We start from the raw sequence: 19,610 nt of genomic DNA on the forward strand, positions 1-19,610 counted from the left end.
CCCATTCCTGAACAAACGGGAATTGCCAGGGGTAAATTTTTTGCATAATATCGTAGCAGAATGTATTGGCCATCTGTTTCTGAGACACGCCGTTCAAATTTTGCAAATTCCAAACGTTCAACATTCCCCATGCCAAAACATTCGCTGGGCTGCGGAGCGTTTTCCTCAAGAGAGCTTTTGCTTTGTAAACGGCCCAAGCCTGTCTATCTTGTGGTTTTGTCGGGTTTTCGTGTCTGAAAGAAAGCTATTCGCTCCAGATCTGCCTCATGAAACTTCCTAGGATCAAGTGTAGGACAGTAGTGAGCTCGGAGGGTATTGTATACTGAATGGTTTGTAATTCTGCTTCGTAGTCACCTGTTAATGAAATAGTATTGTGTACTGAATGGTTTGTAATTGTGTGTACTGAATGGTTTGTAATTGAAATCGCAAAATTATTATTCTGTTACGTATTCGACTGTTATTAACCCTCGCCGGACCTATTGGTTTTCTACATACGCGCCGGCCGAGGGGGGGGGGGGGGGCGGGTACGACCCCCCCTCGCCGTTTCGCCCCTGGTGGAGCTAGCGCGTCGCGGAAAAAACGAGCGTGTGCGCCGTTTCAAGACGCAGAGATTGATACCCGATTTTAAGGTCCTAGGTCAACCGGTGACCTCTGGGGTCAGGTCAAGTGCCCCAAGGTACGGTTCGGTTTTTGGTGAATAACTTCGCTAAAAACGGCCGCAGAGCCGCGATTTTGGCAGCATCGTGTTCGCCATGCTCAGGCGCGTCGAATGATATACTTTTTGTTTGGGTGAGGTCAACTTAGGGTGTTGACCTCGGGTCACGGTCAGGTCAGCGCCCCCAGGTCACGAAGTTTGTCGAAGGAGGTCATATTGCATATCATTCGATTCGGCAGGTCTTCCTGAATCCATTGCTGGCTTTCCCGACTCGCTAGCTCAATTTGATCGGGAGTTATTGACGAAAAACTGATATGACCTTAATGACGTCATAAATGACGTCACGCAAGGTCAACATTGCAAAAGTGACGCATGGAACCTTGCAAGGAGTGCCTGAAATCATGATTATGTGTGCTTGAGATAGTTGGAGATCGTTCCCGGCGCCAGAGTAGCAGTTTTCATTTTTCCCCATTGACTTATAATGGTGTGGTCGAGAAAATGACCTGACCTCATATGACCTTTAGGAAAAATCCGAGATATACAAGTTGTGAGACTCCTAATGGATACTAGGTCCTGCAAGTTTCATTTCCCTGTGACACCTCCTCTGGCAGTGAGGGCGTTGCGAAGTTGCGACATCTGAAGACCGTGCAGAGGTTCACTTATGACGTCATAGATCAGTGACCTGACCTGACCCGAAAATGCGGTTGGTGTCAAAAGATGCGGCTTGAATCAAAGGTCAGGTATGCCAAGTTTCAGCTCTCCATCGCCGGCGTGTTTGGAGCTATCGCGAAAAAACCCTATGGGGGGGGGGGGGCGGCACCCGCCCCCCCCCCTCGGCCGGCGAGGGTTAAAATAGTATTGTGTCTTTGTGTAGTGTAGTTCCATCGCGTAGTCTTTGTCGAGCGACTGTCTGTTTTTGTTGGTTGGGCATAACGGAGGCCAGCGTGGTAGGAACCGGGCGCAACGGTTAGTCGGTCATGCCTCGGGTCGACTAACTGGGGCGTTTCCGCCTCGAGACAGTACATAAGCACAGTGTGAGGAGGAGTCGGGGCTCAGTGTCTGCCTGCCTTAGTGCTGTGCTGCGCTGTGCCCTGTAGAGTTGTGGCTGTACTGTATGTACATATGTTACATGTGTATGTGACACAGTATCTCCCTTGCAGGGATGATCCCGTCATTGTTCTTTGTGGAGATGTAAAATACAAGAATAAGGAGTAGGGGAGAGCGGGGTCAAATGTAACACGGGGCAATTGTAACAGTGTTAATAATTCATAAACTTACCAATAGAATGAGCTGATGTTCAGACCGAAAATGCGTAATTCTATACTGCCTTTCCCAACGGAGTTTGAAGCGAAAGTGCCGGGTATGTCGATGGCTGTGCACAGTAATGTGTTTTTGAGAGCATTTTGTAGATTTTTATGCCGTTATATTTGATTAGCTCATTCCCGCCATTGAAAAGATATCGACTTCAGACTTTGTGTAAGCGTTGGCAGGCTTGTTGTCGATAAATTGAAAGCATTAAATGCTGCCTACATGCAACATCTTTTTGCGCCAGTTTCGTCTAAAATATGTCAAGGCGCGACGGGGACAATTGTAACATTTTTGCAGGGGTCAAATGTAACAGGTTATAGGTCAGTGGCCATTATGTCAAAGTCGTCAAATTTTCAAGGGAGATGAAACATTGCTAGAATTAAGAGAACTGTGAGTTTTGTCGCAATCGGCAGCTTTTTACGCGATTTATTTGCGAAAAACCAAGCTAGAGGAGGTCCATCCAACCCCTGTATAAGTGCGAGGTTTTATTGCCTTCTTCCTGAGAAGAACCGTCCCTACCAAGTCTGGGAAGATAAACAAGTGTTCAATACTTTTGTTAAATCAAAGTTTAGCAAAAAATTGTGTTGCTGTAGCCTGTAAATGAACATGTTACAATTGTCCCCGGATGGTGTTACTTTTGACCCCGTATCTGGGGCGAATTGTAACAGCTGAATTGACTTTTTCGAACAACAATTTTGACCCGAAAAAGAAGCTATTTCGGAAATGTTTTAACTGCATTGTAAAGACAAAACATCATAGTTTCTGAAAATAAAAGAAAGAGCTTTATAGCTGCAAACGTGTTTGCACCAGATGATAAAATGCAAAAAATGTTACAATTGACCCCGTTCTCCCCTATTCTTCATGACGGGATCATCCGGCTAGGACATAACCGGGTAGGATTATTTAAATAGGATCACTTCCTTTCCGCCACCGTTTCACCAAGTTATTCACCTGAACCACGATGCATAGTTTAGTTCAATTAGTGTAGAGGACAGTGGCCCGGGTGGCAGTCGGGTATAAGGCTGGGAGACGTCCCGGCCAACCACTGCTCCTGTAGAGTAACGTAGAGATCTGGAGGGGAGGTAACGAAGGGCCTACAGGACCGGCCTAAGCCCCCCTCACACAAGCTTTACATTTATTTAACTTTTTGGGGGGGCCAAGTCTCCTTGACATTAACGATTTTCGTGATATTTTCCCAAAATTTTTGGCATTTTCGATATTATGAAGAATTTTAAACGATGCTTTGTCTTTATTTTACGATGACCTACTATTTTTGATACTGGGTAGCCTTTACTTGTGAGCTTCTTGCCAGTTCTCAATAGTTATAACCGCATTTTCGGCTGCTTTTTGGTACACGAGCCTAGCTGACGTACGGGGGTCGATCAAAACGCTGTTAGTCTCGGATGGTCTCGCCCTTCAAAAATTTTTGCCATCATTTTTTAAATGAGCATCATGTTGTACCCATCCTGGTCGACATTTTGCCATGTTTCCGCTCTGACTTATACATTCCCATTACTCCTGAAACAGAGCGTTTCTCAACAGACCCGATTTTGCGACATCCATTTTTATGCCTGACCCATGGTCAGAGGTGAACCCTTTTTGTGAGCTCATGAAGGGTCGAATGCATTTGAAAACAATGACACTGTTTAATAAGGACGGTCTTTAGCAATGCCCATGCACAATTTCGACATAATTTCTTGTTGATGCGGAATTATTGACGAAAAAGCATGGCTGGTACCTGTCAACGAACTTTTGAGACACCCTGTACGTCCTTCGCCATTATTTGTAAATACTCCGTGTCTGTCCGTTCTCCTAGTATTGTGAATGGACACCGGTGACCTCTGCAGGCCGATGATCCGAAAACTCCAAATAATTATCATCTTACCACAGTGTCACAAAGTGCAACTTTTCGTTGCCCCGCCCCACGCCGAGCACGCAAATCCCGTTGTCAATGCCAGAAAACTCACAGCCGAGTTGGTCCGATAACGCGGCGTTCAGCAAATAAGGTGACCTCGACCGGTGCTCGACAGCGCTGCATTTCAGTGCAATCAGTGGACGAATATTGATAATAGCATATGCATGGTGATTGACTGTCCCGTCTGCAACTAATTCGAATAAGGTGTGGCTGTTGGTGCACTTTGCCCCGCGGCCCGCACCAAAACTGCCCCTGGTATATGCTGTGTCTCGTCGCCTCATTTCATAATTTGTATTCGGTGTGGCAGTGCATGATTGATTGATGTTGTAGATACTTTTTAGGTATGAGTTAAGTACCTTTGTGTAAGATGTCTGAATTTTCACTGTTGTAATGTGACGGAGGCAGCGTTGGTGTTCACACAGTTGTTCTTGGAGTCTTGCTGGACCTCCCCCGTACCCTGCCCCCTTCCCAATACCCCCGGTCTAGGTCTGGGGCCCCACTGGTGGACTTGTGTTGATCTCATGGGAGAGTCACAGCTCTAATCCTATCCCAGTATTTATTGTCGGGGGATTGAAATACACGCAGTCCCTACGAGTTACAAAATCTGGTGTGTGTACCGCGTCTCGAGGGCATATGATCGGAATGATCGTGTTCAGAATTGTTAGCATATCGTGAACATTTTACCTATATTTGTGCCATATTCTAATGCCTGAACAATGGAAAGCTATGTATCAAATCCTATGCGTCAATGGTGATTAAGATTATGAAACCTTCTGAAACAAAATAAACATTTTGATATGCATGTATTTGTTTGAATCAAAGATAAGAATAACAAATATACCTATGTAGTAAAATAATAAATCTATTTTTTGCTTTGTGCTGATGAAAAAATGTAGGTACACAAACTATATAGGTAGGTACAGTCTACAGACATACATATTTACAGAAGTATTCACAGATCACAGCAGAACTACCATACCTACGGGGTAATACAAATGCACAAAAGCACACATACCAATAACTATAGCCTACGCACGTGTGTAGGAACAACGTGATAATACACATCAATACAAATCCGACACATTGCGATAGATACACAAACATATGTCGAACCATCAGAGAAGCATTCCCTGCCATCACAATTCATAGCGAATGTCCACATGCCGTGAGAAGGCCAGCCCCCACCCCCTACCCCCCCCCCTCTTCACATACACTGTACACATTGTCTTCGGACAGAATCAAGTAGGTACACCTGGCCCGGTCTATTACAGAGATAATCAAAAGCAGAAAAGCACGAATACCTACAGCCTAAGCATGCATGTACATACAATACACATCAATGAAAACCTACTCTCTACACATTGCACATACGAGTCACACAGACACATCAGACAAGCTTTCCCTGCCACCACAGCGAATGTGAGAGGTCTATTATCACCCTCTCCACACACTGTATGTACACAGTACACACTGTCTCCGGACGGAGTCAGTATACCTGGCACCGTCTCGTATGTGTTCATGTATTGTTCGTCAGACACTAGAATCTGAGGTAGTTTGGCCGTCCAGACTGATGAATGTCAGATTAGTCTGGCCGGTCCGATAGGAGACTGGGGTGGTCTGACCGACCAGACTGGTGGAGTCCACGACATTTCTGTTGGTGCATTGACCACACTCTCTTAGACACCGTAGTGCCCTTCCTAGCACATTTCGGATCCTGCTCATCTTCAAGCAGGCCACTCTCTCTTCCTCTCCTCCCTCTCTGTCTTCCTCCTCTCCCTCGCCTTCCTTGTCCTTTCTATGTTCCCTCTCTCCCTCTCCGTCCTTGACCTTCTTTTCTTCCTCCTCCCCCTCGTTGTCGGTGTCCCAGCCATGCTCGGCGAAAGAGTCGGGCTCCCTGCAGCGCGCCGGCAGTGACTCCCACCGGAAGGTTCTGTTTTCCTTCTCTCCCTCCCTGTCTGTGTCTATTGTGTTCTCCTCCTCTTCATCGCTGTCCGCGTCATAGTCACGCTCGGCGAACCAGTCGGGCTCCCTGCAGCGCGCCGGCAGCGACTCCCACTGGAATGCTCTGTTTTCCTCCTCTCCCTCGATGTCCTTGTCCTTTCTATCTTCCTCTTCCTCCTCCCCCTCGCTGTCCGTGTCCCAGCCATGCTCGGCAAACCAGTCGGGCTCCCTGCAGCGCGCCGGCAGCGACTCCCAGCGGAAGGTGTCGAGGAACCGCTCCGACCAGAGGCGGCCCTCCACCGCCGCCGGGTACAGTCCGCAGCACAAGCCCTCCGGGTCAATCTTCCCTTTATGCGTCGGGTAGGGGTCGTCGACTCTGCGCCTCCAGCAGCACCAGAGCATCTGCTGCGCGTCCAGAGGGAGATTCAGCAGGTGGCGCATCAGCGGCGCCTGGCTCGAGCTCAGCAGGCCAGCCAGCAGCAGCTGGATGGCGCGCGGCAGCAGCACTCGTAGCTTTAACACTGCTAACCATTTATCGAATATCACTGGCATTTTTCCCATTCCACGCAACTTTTCCCACATGTTGATCTCAGGCGAGAGGTAGCACGGCAGAGCACCCTGCTCCGCACACTCCTGAAGAAAGTCGAGAACGGCCCTCATCGACTCCAGCATGCCGTCCCAGGTCCAGAGCTCTGGCGCACGTCGCTCGCAGACCCACATCATCGCCGTCTTCAGCTCGTAGCTGCTCACCCAACTATCCGTCAGTGCAGCGCAGTGTTTGAGCAGGATCAGACAGATCCGCTGGGGCTTGGTCATAGAGCGGATCACTTCCGACTCGAGACGTGAAAATGACATACGAAACTCTTCATCCTTTCCAACCAGGTAGATTGGCATCTCACTGAGCTTCTTCACCAAGGCCTTGCTCGGCTGTCCCGACGGTCGCTCTCGGTTCACAAACTCTTCACCGACCCTCCCGGGGTACTGGAGACAGGGGACGAGGTCAATGCTGTCACCATTGAGAGTTACTTCAATGTTCGGCCCGAGACCGCCACAATATACTTTCATTTCTTTAGCTATATATGATTTACATTCATCCATTGTGAATAATTTAAGTCTGACAAGGGTGTCACTCTCCCTGAGAAACCGAGTGATCTCCACGAAACCCGGCATATATGTGCGTTCCTCTACATGAAGGGTCAAAATGTTGTCGGAGCTGTCTGCTCCTGCGCTGCCTGTTCCATTGGAGCTATTTTCCACGGCGGCAGAACCGTGCTGTTTTGTTTGGGAGCCAACCGCCCCTCTGTCGGAGGACTCACTGAAGCGTGACGTCTTCTCTGAAGAGTTAGAACTGCCAGAGTACCTCAGCGGTCGTGTATGCCATTTCACTGGTCCGATTAGAAGCATGAAGTCGATGTCAGATGCATTCTTGAATGTAAGAGCAGACGGTGCGTTATCACTTAATTCTCCTTTCCCTGTCGCCATCCGCTCCTCTCTCCCCTCAATCCAATGTGGCATAGCAAAGCCGTCTTCACTCACCCACTTAAACGCTTCAACAGTTGTTTCAGTGACGAATGGGTCACACTTGGTGACATGCACCTCAGTACCTTCACTAACGCTTCCCGAAACAAATATATCCCGGATCTCGAGTTTGTACACATATGCCAAGTTAGGATAACCAAGATCATAAGGATAAAAATAATAATTAGAAAAGCCGAAAAGGCTGAATTCTTCTGTGTCTGCTTGTGGGCCAAATTCAAAGTCACGTAACACGTCTTTAAATTGTTTCTTGTAATCATGCGCCAGATGTGTGCTGTGTGACTCGGAGAGGACTTGCTCCCTCCATCGAAGGACTCGTCCTAGAGCTGAGGCCATTTCGGCCAGTGACCGCGGAGTGTCCATCGCTCTCCGGATTCCCTCCAACTCAGGAGCAGTCGTGCAGCTCTTCCCGGGTTTCTGGGGTTGGGAGTCTTTTGTGTTGTGATCAGGAGAGTAAACCGTGACCTGCTTCACAACAGGCTGCCTAACCTCTGTGACAGCTCCCATCGTGAGCCCTAAGAGGTCACTGATTTCTCTTTCATGATCGGGGCATGCCTTGATGATACTGTTTACATCGACTCCCCATTGAATCAGCTTCAACAGGATGACCAATTTCTCAGCCTTGGTGACAAACGGGCATGTATAGTCACACATACCACTGTGAATCTCTCCTTTGAGATCTAGTAGCCTTTCCCTGGTACGTTCAGGCAGCTGGTCCTCTGGTTGATCTTGGTCATCTGTTTGAGCCGGCCGTCCAGTTGGACTTTCGTTGCAGTCCATACGAACACGCTCTACCTCCATTGTTTTGACGGTAGTTCTGGCTGCATCGAGGTATGGGTATAAGTCAGCTCTAAGTGTGGAAAAATATTCGAAAGAAGGCAATAGGCTTTGTTTTTGTTGCTCAATGAACTGTTTGTACATTTCCTGCATCACAAGCTCGATCCGCAGGTATTCCTTGTCCACAGTTTCCTCGCCAGTGGACGTGTTGCACTCGGCCTCCCCCGGCTCACCTCCGTTCAGCAGGTCCCGGTACAGTGCCAGAACACACGCCTCTTCACTCGGCAGCACACCTCCGCCCAGCACGCTCCTGTATGTTTCTCTGGTGTTTATCTCCTCAAAGGGTCTCCACTCCTCAAGTTTCGGGTATGCCTTGGAGCGCGCCAGTGCCGCCCGCGCGGCCGCCATCTCGACAGGATCATCTTCCGGTGCTTCCAATACTCGCGTCAGAGCCGCTATACGCTCATCGAGACTGGCGATTACCGCCTCACGACACAGGAAATAAACCCCATTCATGGACTCATCGCCCCTGGGCCTGTCGGACTGTGGTACCGCCTTCAGGGCGGCAACCAGCGCCTCAGCCGGCCTGGGTTCCTGGTCGCCACCCGGTGAGACAGCCATGGCGGCGTCCACCGCGGCAGCCGGCACTTCTCCGCTCAAATCCGTCTGACAGGTCCGCGGCCACCTCGTCATGCCCAAGATCCTGAAAATGTTGAAATCCTTCATCTTGCTTACTGAACTTCTGTTAAGTGTAATTGGCTAGTCAGATCCGTCGTTGGCCGTCTTTATAAATGCATACATAGCTATAGGGCCTGACTCAGACACCCGTCTGTAGAGGGATGTCTTCAATGGGGCAACAACCTGAGCTGTGCTAGCCGTCGGCCTCCTGAATACAACCAGGTCGTTTCTCACTTCATGGCCAGTCTTCAGTCACTTTTTTAAAGATTTTCACAACTATCTAAAGGTTTCGTCAGCGCCTCCAAGCTTGAATTATAATCCACTCTTTGGCCACATATCTCAGTCTCCAGTAATTTCTTCAAGCCTCCAGTGAGTATCTCCAGACTCGAGTAACAACCTCTGCAGTCTCCAGGGAGCACCTTCAGTCACCTGTCAGAGCTCCAGGAACCCGTCGACTCTTGACGAACCTGCGGACACCACTGCGGTTCAGCCGGCTCCTTCTCACCTAAATACGACTGCCGGTGTTATCCTTTATCGCACTCTACAAATGGCTGCTTCAGCTGATAATGGATGGACAGATAGGGAGACGGCGCCACTCGGTATCGGCTCAGAACTCGGGCACCGGGCGACTTGATCGGGCAACGGAGCTGTTGGTTCAAGTTGAAAGATAACTGAATTATTTAGTTTGACGTGCAGTGGTGGCGCTCACAAAAACCTCACACATTTTTCTTTCGAATTATTTGAAAATGACTGCTATCAGCACGAGGATCATGGTATGAAGTATGAACAAATAACTTGCCTATACTCTTAAGCTTTTTTAGAATTGAGGGCGTGCATTTTTGGGTTGGACCGAACCAGGCCCAACGACCGAACCCCGTAGACTATATTGACAAGAAGCCAGCACCAATCCTGAGACCGCGGCGGAGCCCCTGCGTATAAAGTCACGGTATGGGGCAAAGTACAGCAACAGCCACACCCTGTTCGAATAAGTCAGACGGCACGGCCCATCACGATGCATAAGCTACTGTCAACATCCGTCCACTGATAGCCCTGAAATGCAGCGCTGTCGAGGTCACCGGTTGAGGTCACCTTATTTGCTGAACGCCGCGTTATCAAGCCCAGCTCGGATGTGCCTAATCCTGAGATTTTCAGCAGGATTAGTGTGCTCGGCGTGGGTCCACTCTGAAGAGCGGCGGGGAATGCAGCTTCCTGCAATCGGCGGCCCAGCTATCGGCCAGCCGGGGCAGCTATCGTTCCGGGGTCCACGGCGGGATCCTCCCGTGTCAAACGCAGGTCACCTCTGTGACCTACCTGGGTCAACATGTCTACCAGATGTTCGCATCCCCACCGGCCACATGTAGGTACGTACATACAGCACGCTACTCAACAATTGCATAAAAAAGAGCCCTCGTCGTCCCCCTGAACAGAATCAAAAGAGCCCACGTCGGTTGCGCTTGCTTATCGACTCTACAAACTGATCAGATAAGACCCTAAAAATGAACATTGAGATGGAAAGAGTGAATACTATTGGGAGTAAATATGAATGTAAAAAACCTGATACCTCTCTCTCTCTGTCTCTGTCTCTGTCTCTCTCTGTCTCTCCCTCTCCCTCTCTCTCTCTCTCTCTCTCTCTCTCTCTCTCTCTCTCTCTCTCTCTCTCTCTCTCTCTCTCTCTCTCTCTCTCCCGTTTTCTGCAGATAACCTTTTGCCAGCCTTCACCCTCTGTGCGAACCAAGGATCCTATAGGCCTAGGGCCTTCAGCACAATGAACCATTTGGAAACTGGTGCGAATATTACGTTTCCAAATCCGTTATAGGAAGAGTAAACAACTATTCACCCTTCACAATCAATAACCAATACCGGCATGCACCGAATCCATAAAAGAAGACAGAGTCTGCTGATATATTTTATTGAACCATACAGCTAACCGCACATTTCAACGATCAGCATTCTATCTCGAATGAGCAATGAACATACACTTCACTGGTTGCTGCAGTCCACAAAAAATCTCCCGGGGATAAATTATCACACTATTGATGAAGGTTGCGCGCCGCCAACATAGCGAAATATCAGAGAATCTCGACAGATTCCGCACAAAGCAGGTAACTAAATGGCTTACACATTCGACCCATACGAAACTGTAAAAAGCTCTGGTTTCCTGAATTGTGACACCGACTAGCTAGCCATCTACCCATTCAAAATATATACATGCTGTAATTAAAACACAGGCTCTTCAGTGATAGCTGGAATTACTGCGTTCGGCCTAGAATAGCATGGGTGCATTATCTGTGAATGCTGGGTGCATTTCTTTTCGCTTGGCCTCACGAAACCCGCTTCTGAGGCTATCCAGCACAGAATTGGGTACTGTGTTGAAAATATATCACCGATCCTTACGGAGTATGTACAAAGTACATACTATGAAGATCCCTCGTAAAGAAAACACAAATCCCTAGACCAACTCAGTGCAACTAAAAACTTTTTGACATAACTGACTTATGACATTAAATAGTTAATCAATTGGGCTTTAAGAATGATGAAAACTAAGCAAACAGTTAAAATACTAAACAGTTAAAATACTGGCACCGACTGGCTATCGTATCATCCGGCATCTCAAATCACCAAATGATTTTGTCATCCAAGGCATAAAACCCGAGTAGATAAAACTCGAGCTACCACTGAATTACGGTGGTGATCGTTTTAAAGGGACTGTCCCACCTTTGCATTAGTTCTGAGTTGAGATAGCCAAGTTGGCGGCCAGGTTCAGAAACCACTATATATCCTGGTCGCAATATCCTCAGTTTCGTAGTGTTGAAGAAATTCGTTCCCTTCATTTGAAAAGTGGGCCTTAGCTAAGGCCCTGTCTCTTAACTAGTAACGGCTATTTGATGATGTCATTTGCATTTTGAACGCCTGTCACGCATTAAAGGGACCGTCCCACCTTCACATTAGATTTGAGATGGCCAAAATGGGGTCCCTGGCTCACAATTACCGGTTTCGGCACTCACAACATCGAGAAATGCCTTAAATCGGAAATATTGAATTTCAAAATTGCAGCATTTTGATTCAGAGGGGCTAATGCATAGGAATACCCCTCTGAATGTGTGACGTCAGCGCAGATATCTAACGATTTTTAAATGTTTGACTAAAACGTTTTGTAGCACGCGGTGGTATATGCTGCTTTGCGCTAGGAACAGCGGAGATCCCAAAAAGTAAACATAAGTAAAAGTCTAATATCTTGAAAACCGGAGAATATTTTTCGATTAAATTTGGTAGATATTCGTTTTTGCTCTTTCTGAACCGAGCGACATTACTTTCATGCCAATTCATTAACTTTTTTGAAGGTGGGAGGGTCCCTTTAAGTGAAGTTTCACTTGATTTACGAATAAGCTAATTAGAGACACTTGTATGTATGAGCCGCGTCATATTTGAGAGCAAATACCTATATTTGCTGCCAAATTTCCCCCACATTGACATGAAGTAAACCCTTCATTACGTCACAGATCCGATCTAAATGACGTCACGATGAAATATAAAAGTCGCAATATCGCAAAAAGTATACAATGAAAAAGCGTAAAAACTTGCAGAATTCGTCACAATATCATGAGTAACATTTCCGAATCCTAAATGGTACTTTTTTAAGGAGGGATAGTCCCTTTATATGCCCGGTTAAAATAGATGTAATAGATATTCTCAATCGAATATACATCAACACTCAATCGACTCCCTCTCTCCCTCCCTCCCCCCCCCCAAACCCTCTAACAGGACCCGCCAGTCTGACCCCCCCCTCCGATCCACCCCACCCCCCAGGCTTCATCACTGGTCACCCGCGTGGTCCGCGCGCTCAGTCTGTTTAGACTTCTCGAACGCCTCGTAGGCAGCCAGCTCCTTCTTTTCCTTCTTCTGGTTTCGTAGCATGAACTCCATCCTGGAAAACACGATAAGACGGTGAGGAAGAGAAATCGGAGATGGAAGGAGTAAAAAGGCGGGAGGATGAAAAAAACCTTTATTTATAAAGCATACATCCGAGCTGTCAGCTTATCCCTAGTTTCAATTTGTTATAAGGCATGTATCTGCCCTATTCCTACCCTACCACTACCTTTATGATAAAGTTGTTGTTGAGGGATGTACCACAGCTCACATTCTCAATCACTGTCATTGTCAGCCATCCCTACTGCCTCTTCAATTCCTCTCTTCTCTCTTTCTCCCCTAGTCTCTTTCCACCCACCTGTGCTCGATGATTCTTTCCACTATCTTCTGCGTGGTCATGTCATTTCCAGACACAAGCGATTTGAACTTGCCGCGTCTCTTGGGTTCCAGGTAGGGATCTGATCCGTCTATATTAACGAGGAAATCAGTCAATGTTCAGTCCAGTCAACAGCACAGGTAACAAGGAGACACTTCAGTCCACCCACCAGACAGTCAACGAGATATGCTGGTAAGTTCACTGCTACTAAACCGATGAATGTAAGGTACACCTGAACCTTGATAGAGCTCTGTTGTACACCTAGGCTAAAGAGTTTTATACACTATACAGAGGTCTATGAATGAATGTGACTTTAATTCCCCCTCACCCGGTTACTCACTCACTAACCCTCCCTGTCTCTCTCTCTCTCTCTCTCTCTCTCTCTCTCTCTCTTCTCTCTCTCTCTCTCTCTTCTCTCCTCTTCTCTCCTCTCCTCTCCTCTCCTCTCCTCTTCTCTCTCTCCTCTCCTCTTCTCTCTCTCCTCTCCTCTTCTCTCTCTCCTCTCCTCTCTCTCCTCTCCTCTCCTCTCCTCTCCTCTCCTCTCTCTCCTCTCTCTCTCTCCTCTCTCTCTCCTCTCCTCTCTCTCTCCTCTCTTGCTCTCTTGCTCTCTCGCTCTCTCATTCCCGTTTTCTGCAGATAACCTTTTGCCAGCGTTCACCCCCTGTGCGAACCAAGGATCCTATAGACCTAGGGCCTTCAGCAGAATGGACCATTTGGAAACTGGTGCGAATATTACGTTTCCAAATCCGTTATAGGAATAGTAAACAACTATTCACCCTTGACAATCAATAACCAAAAACCGGCATGCACCGAATCCATAATAGAAAACAAAGTCTGCTCACTGCTGATATATTTCATTGAACCATACAGGCTACCGCATATTTCACCGATCAGCGTTCTATCTCGAATGAGCAATGGACATACACTGCACTGGCTGCTGCAGCCCACAAATATCGCCCGGGGATAAATTATCACACTAACGATAAAGGCTGAGCGCCGCCAACATAGCGAAATATCGGAAAATCTCAACAGATTCCGCACAAAGCAGGTAACTAAATGGCTTACACATTCGACCCATACGAAACTGTAAAAAGCTCTGGTTTCCTGAATTGTGACACCGACTAGCTAGCCATCTACCCATTCAAAATATATACATGCTGTAATTAAAACACAGGCTCTTCAGTGATAGCTGGAATAACTGCTTTCGGCCTAGAATAGCATGGGTGCATTATCCATGAATGCTGGGTGCATTTCCTTTCGCTTGGTCTCACGAAACACGCTTTTGGGGCAATCAAGCACAAATGGGCATAGTGCATACTGTGTTGAAACATATATCACCTATCCTTACATATTATGTCAATGAAGATCCCTCATAAAGAAAACGCAACTCCCTAGACCCAGTGCAACCTAAAACTTTTTGACAAAAGTCATGTACCTATGTCATTAAATAGTTAATGAATTGAACCCTAATAATGATTAAAACTGAGCAAACAGTTAAAATACTGGCACCGAACAGGCTATCGTATCATCCCGCATAAAACCCGAACTACCACTGAATTACGGTGATGATCGTTTTAAATGCCCGGTCATTTAACAGATATCATAGATATTCTCAATCAAATACACGCCAACACTCAATCGCTTCCCCTCTCTCTCCCTCTCCCTCCCTCCCCAAACCCTCTCAGAGACCCCGCCGGTATGACGCCCCTCCCCCCTCTGCTCCATCCCACCCCCCAGGCTTCATCACTGGTCACCCGCGTGGTCCGCTCGCTCTGTCTGTTTAGACTTCTCGAACGCCTCGTAGGCAGCCAGCTCCTTCTTTTCCTTCTTCTGGTTTCGTAGCATGAACTCCATCCTGGAGAAACACGGTAAGACGGTGAGGAAGAGAAATCGGAGATGGAAGGAGTAAACATGCCTTATATAGCACCTATCCGACCTATCCGCATATCCCTATAGTAATAATTTGTCATAAGACACTTGTATCCGCCCTATCCCTACCCCCTTCCATATCTTTATCATACGGTTGTGGTTCCGGGATGAACCCCAACTCCTCTCGTCAATCCACGTTTCCATTGTCATCCATCCCCCCTCTCTCTCTCTCCCCTCTCATCCTCTCTCTCTCTCTCTCTCTCTCTCTCTCTCTCTCTCGCGCTCCTCTTTTTCTCCCCTCGTCTCTTTCCACCCACCTGTGCTCGATAATTCTCTCCACAATCTTCTGCGTGGTCATGTCATTTCCAGACACCAGCGATTTGAACTTGCCGCGTCTCTTAGGTTCCAGGTAGGGATCTGATCCGTCTATATTAACGAGGAAATCAGTCAATGTTCAGTCCAGTCGACAGCACAGGTAGCACGGGAGGAGAAACTTCAGTCCACCCACCAGTCAACGAGATATGCTGGTAAATTCACTGTTGCTAAACCGATGAATGTAAGGTACACCTGAACCTAAGTCCTAAATAGAGCTCTGTTGTACACCTAGACTAAAGAGTTATATACACTATAAAGAGGTCTATGAATGAATGTAACCACCTCCTTCCTTTTCACTCGCTTACTCTCTCTCCCCATCCCTCTTCCCTCCCTCCTCTCTCTCTCTCTCTCTCTCTCACTCTCTCTCTCTCTCTCTCTCTCCCTCTCACCGACATCCTCCGCCACCGGCGTGTGACCGTGACACACCACATCCACCCGGAAATGGTCCATCAGCTCGGCGGTGACCGCGTACGGGGCGCCGATCACCACCTCCCCCACGTAGCGGCACGCCAGAACAGAGAGCGTCCGCTCGTGCAGGTTCATGATCGGGTAGTTGTAGCCCTTGTAGCTGGCGGCAATCAGGGCGGTCAGATGACCGTGATTATAGGGATTTTGGTCCTTACGGATAAGTGTGTATTGTGAGCGAAAAACTTCCCCTTTACTGTTTTCCCTAGAGGGGTACTGACTCCTGAAGAATCAGACCTAACGTAACTTGCCACTAATTTTCCCTAGACCATGCTCCCTTTAAACTGGATATCAATATTTCAAAGAGATGAGCGTTGTGAGGAAGATCGTCAAGATATTCATCAGCATATTCTAATTGACTAAATTCATCCTGGATTGAATCAGAACATGAATGATAAAACTATAAATTTAGGTTAATAGAGTCGTACCGTAAACCGGGGTGAGTTGATATGGATTTTGAGGTTTTTCTAGATTTCTTTAAAGTCACATTCATTTACGGAATTCTTTTTGTGCCAGTTTCATGGCACATGCCTTGGGGAGGCAATCAGCAAAAATGAATAAAAAATGTATATATTAAGCCCCTTTTTTAAAACGCCAAAGTTTATATCAACTCACCCCCTGGGGGGTGGTGAGTTGATATGGTTTTGGATTTTTCAAAATTTCTCGGCTAAAGAAGCTCAGGGGTGAGTTGATAAAATGCCAGTGTTTAAAAAAAGGATGTGAGAACACATCCTAAAAGAAACCATCAGAAAAATGGTAGTAGTTTGGCAGCAGACCTCACATTCATGAAAACGCAATCATGTCAAACACAGCGCTATCAAAATGGCTTGATTTTAGCAGCATCATTTTTTTCGCTTTATGATACTTAGTTTTACTTAGAACATTCTGAACTTGGCTAGTCATGTGTCCTCAAGCCAACGGTATCAAAACTGGCAATATATTTTGGAATTACAAGTGTATTTTCTTGTAATTAAAACACATTGTCAGTTGCGGGTCAAGGTTGATATGCCTCTGACAGAGATAATGGATTGAAATGAAAGAATACATATACTTCTGAGCTTTTGTTGACTGGTAGTCAACAAAATATTTATGAAGTGAAGTGAAGCGAATCTAATTCGGACCGTATTCTATAAGGTGAAATAAGCGACATAAAACAGAATTCGGCATCAAAAGCCAAAATTAACCCTCGCACTTATAGGCGGGCGAACGGACCACCTCGGCTTTTCGCACATAACTCGCGCAAAAAGCGGCCGATCACGACGAAACTTTCAGTACCTCTCGAGTTTATCAATTTTATACATGTTCTAAAGATTTCATGACCCTGACTCAAATGGTTTTTGACTTGTGACCTGATTCTCGAGACCATGCTTGGCCGGAATCGCGATTTGGCGTAGTCGGCTCACATTATCCGCGCATTTCCAGTCTTTTTGTGATTGTAACGTCCAAACATGTAAATGATGTTGGTCCCACGCAGTATTGTGGGTGTCAACTGTCAAGGTCACCTGAAGGTCAGGTCAGGTCATTGACCTTTGGTGACCTCGGTTCACTTTTGGAGTTTTACATGTTTCTAGGGTAGTTTTTTTCGCGCCGATTTCGAATTTAACATGCATTTGATCATTTATGAAGTAGTTTTAGTGCCTTCGTAACATGTTACGACACCGTCAGTGGTAGCTGACACTTGACACTCCCTATGGATAGCCGGCAGGACACCTACTGGTTGACCTGACCTGACCTGGCCTAAATGTACGAAGACATCTGTGATCAAAACTAACATGACATTCGTGATCAGCAACAGCCAAAAAATAATAAACTCGCTTTACGAACTTCAAATAACCCCCTATTTTCCCGACTTCTGGGTAATTGACCTGGCCTGGAAGGTTAACCAATGACCTAGGACCTTAAAGTTGGTTATCATCGGCTTCTTCGCGTCTCGGGCAACACGGTCATTTTTTCCGCGAAGCTCTAGCTCCACCAGGGGCCAAACGACGATGGGATTCCAACGGACCCCCCTCCCCCCCCCTATACGTTAAACGCTGGCAAAACACGAATACGGGCGAGGGCTAAACACCAGTCAATTTCTTTATATTGTTTGTTCCATTTAATTTTGTCACTCATTCTCGGTTGGCAACTGCCAAGCAGGAAAACTAATCAGTTTCACGAGATCAGAATGCCCGCGCTGTTAGCCATACAGAAATGACAGTTCTGTCATTTTCGAAACCACGAATAATTATAACAGTTTTTTAATCTGTATGCAATATAGGTGTTCTATAGTGTTCCTTTGTAGCTTGTAGGGAGCCATCTTGAGACTTGACAGGGAGTTGTGCTGTGCCTTTTGCATGTTAGGTATGTCCACAGAAAAAAAAAACTTTGGGGTTACTGATGTTAGTTGTCGGACCTTCGTCCCCGTCTTGAGTTGAGATGTTAGTTTCACAGCGTTTCGGCCAGTTACTCTCCGGCCGTCGTCACTCGTCAGGTGTTCTTTGACCCTCAGAAGGACCTGGATGTTGGTGGCGTTGCGCCGTACGCGTCAAACAGTTCGAAAGCTCATGTAGTCAGCGGGAATCGAACTCGGGTTTCCCCGGTGATGGTCCACGGTTGTAACCACTCCACTATCGAGGCAGATTTGACTACGGCCGGAGAAGTTACTGGCTGAAACGTTGTGAAACTAACATCTCAACTCAAGACGGGGACGAAAGTCCGACAACTAACATCAGTGATACTAACAGGCCTCGTCTCAAGCATTCAGAAAAAAAAAAAACTAAAGCTTTTGGGGGTTGATGGAATGATGTGGGGAAAGAAAAGGAGAAGAGTTGGTGTAATTGACTTTGTCTTACCTGCAGACCCATATTTCATGCTAATATGCATGCCTACCAGCCTGGTATCAGCTTTTATCATGTATATCAACTCACCACCTGATGGCATATCAACTCACCACCTGTCACTTTCTTAAAATTATAAAAAAGCGTTGTTATAGGTGAAACCCAAAACTACCTGGGATCAACAGTAAATTGATGGTAGTTTCTTTCCCAGTGCATGTTGTTTCATGAATATCCACCGTCTTTGCTGTAGGGTGGGGGCTTTTCCTTAGTTTCAAAATCAGAAGAAAAAAGGACTTTGATAAAAGTAATGTGTTAAGAAGGCACTGCACCACATGCATGCCTTTCTCAGCTATATGCATCACTTATTGGTTGCTTCACTTCACAGAAAAATAAAACTGAAAATTGGTTTACAAATGGATGAGCAGCACACATTTTAACATTTTTCGAGCAATTTATATCAACTCACCACCCCATATCAACTCACCCCGGTTTACGGTACTCAAATATAGTTACCTAACCAGAGTTTTGTAATTTTGGTAATTTACATTCTGATTCAATTAAGGATTCAGTGGATGAAAATATGGATGTCAAATACACGGGCACCCAGCTACCCCATCCTGCAGCGATACAGCAGCAGTCCACGGAGCGTGGCGACAGCAGTTCTCACCGGTTCACAATGGGGTCCGTGTGGAGTCCAACGATCAGAAAGTCGCCCTCGGCAGCCGCCTTCTCCAGAAAGTCCAGGTGACCGACGTGGAACAGGTCAAACGCGCCGGCCACGTACACCACACGGTCACCGGGCTGAGGTCACAGGTCAGATATGGGTCAGATGCGGGTCAGATTAGGGTCATATAGAGGTGGGATACAGGTACGAAAAAGCTCACATGCTATTAAGAGTAGGTACAATATACAAACAGACAAACAGATTTCCTCTCCAACTCTCACCGCATTTTAGCCTCCTCTCTTTCCGGCCTTTCTTTCTCCCGCCTCCCCCCTCTCTCCCTCTCTCATCTCTCTCTCTCTCCTCTT

The 19,610-nt window shown here is 46.9% G+C and overlaps 1 protein-coding gene across 2 annotated transcripts; it reads right to left on the reverse strand.

Annotated features, from left to right (window-relative positions):
* Positions 1-12,600: 12,600 nt before the first annotated feature.
* On the reverse strand, positions 12,601-19,427 carry LOC122368977 (ethanolamine-phosphate cytidylyltransferase-like). 2 transcript variants are annotated; one of them, XM_043343320.1, is made up of 4 exons: positions 19,249-19,427; positions 15,687-15,865; positions 13,036-13,144; positions 12,601-12,735 (listed from the first exon to the last, which is right to left on the reverse strand). In XM_043343320.1, the coding sequence occupies exons 2-4, from the start codon at positions 15,838-15,840 to the stop codon at positions 12,624-12,626; spliced, it is 375 nt and encodes a 124-aa protein (XP_043199255.1). In that variant the 5' UTR covers positions 15,841-15,865; positions 19,249-19,427; the 3' UTR covers positions 12,601-12,623. The 2 variants fall into 2 exon arrangements, with proteins under 2 accessions (XP_043199255.1, XP_043199254.1); XM_043343319.1 differs by lacking the exons at positions 12,601-12,735; positions 13,036-13,144 and adding exons at positions 13,887-14,908; positions 15,240-15,348 and having other exon boundaries at positions 19,249-19,410.
* Between the last annotated feature and the right edge of the window lie 183 nt (positions 19,428-19,610).

Source organism: Amphibalanus amphitrite, unplaced genomic scaffold (genome assembly GCF_019059575.1).
Source record: "Amphibalanus amphitrite isolate SeventyFive unplaced genomic scaffold, NRLGWU_Aamphi_draft 000994F_arrow, whole genome shotgun sequence".
Classification (NCBI taxonomy): domain Eukaryota; kingdom Metazoa; phylum Arthropoda; class Thecostraca; order Balanomorpha; family Balanidae; genus Amphibalanus; species Amphibalanus amphitrite.

Coding starts and splice junctions, on each gene's coding strand:
- LOC122368977 (XM_043343320.1), bottom strand. CDS start 15,840: ATGAACCTGCACGAGCGGACGCTCTCTGTTCTGGCGTGCCGCTACGTG. Junction 13,145..15,686: donor GCCGGTGGCGGAGGATGTCG/GTGAGAGGGAGA, acceptor TCGTTAATATAG/ACGGATCAGATCCCTACCTG. Junction 12,736..13,035: donor GAAAGAATCATCGAGCACAG/GTGGGTGGAAAG, acceptor CGTGTTTTCCAG/GATGGAGTTCATGCTACGAA.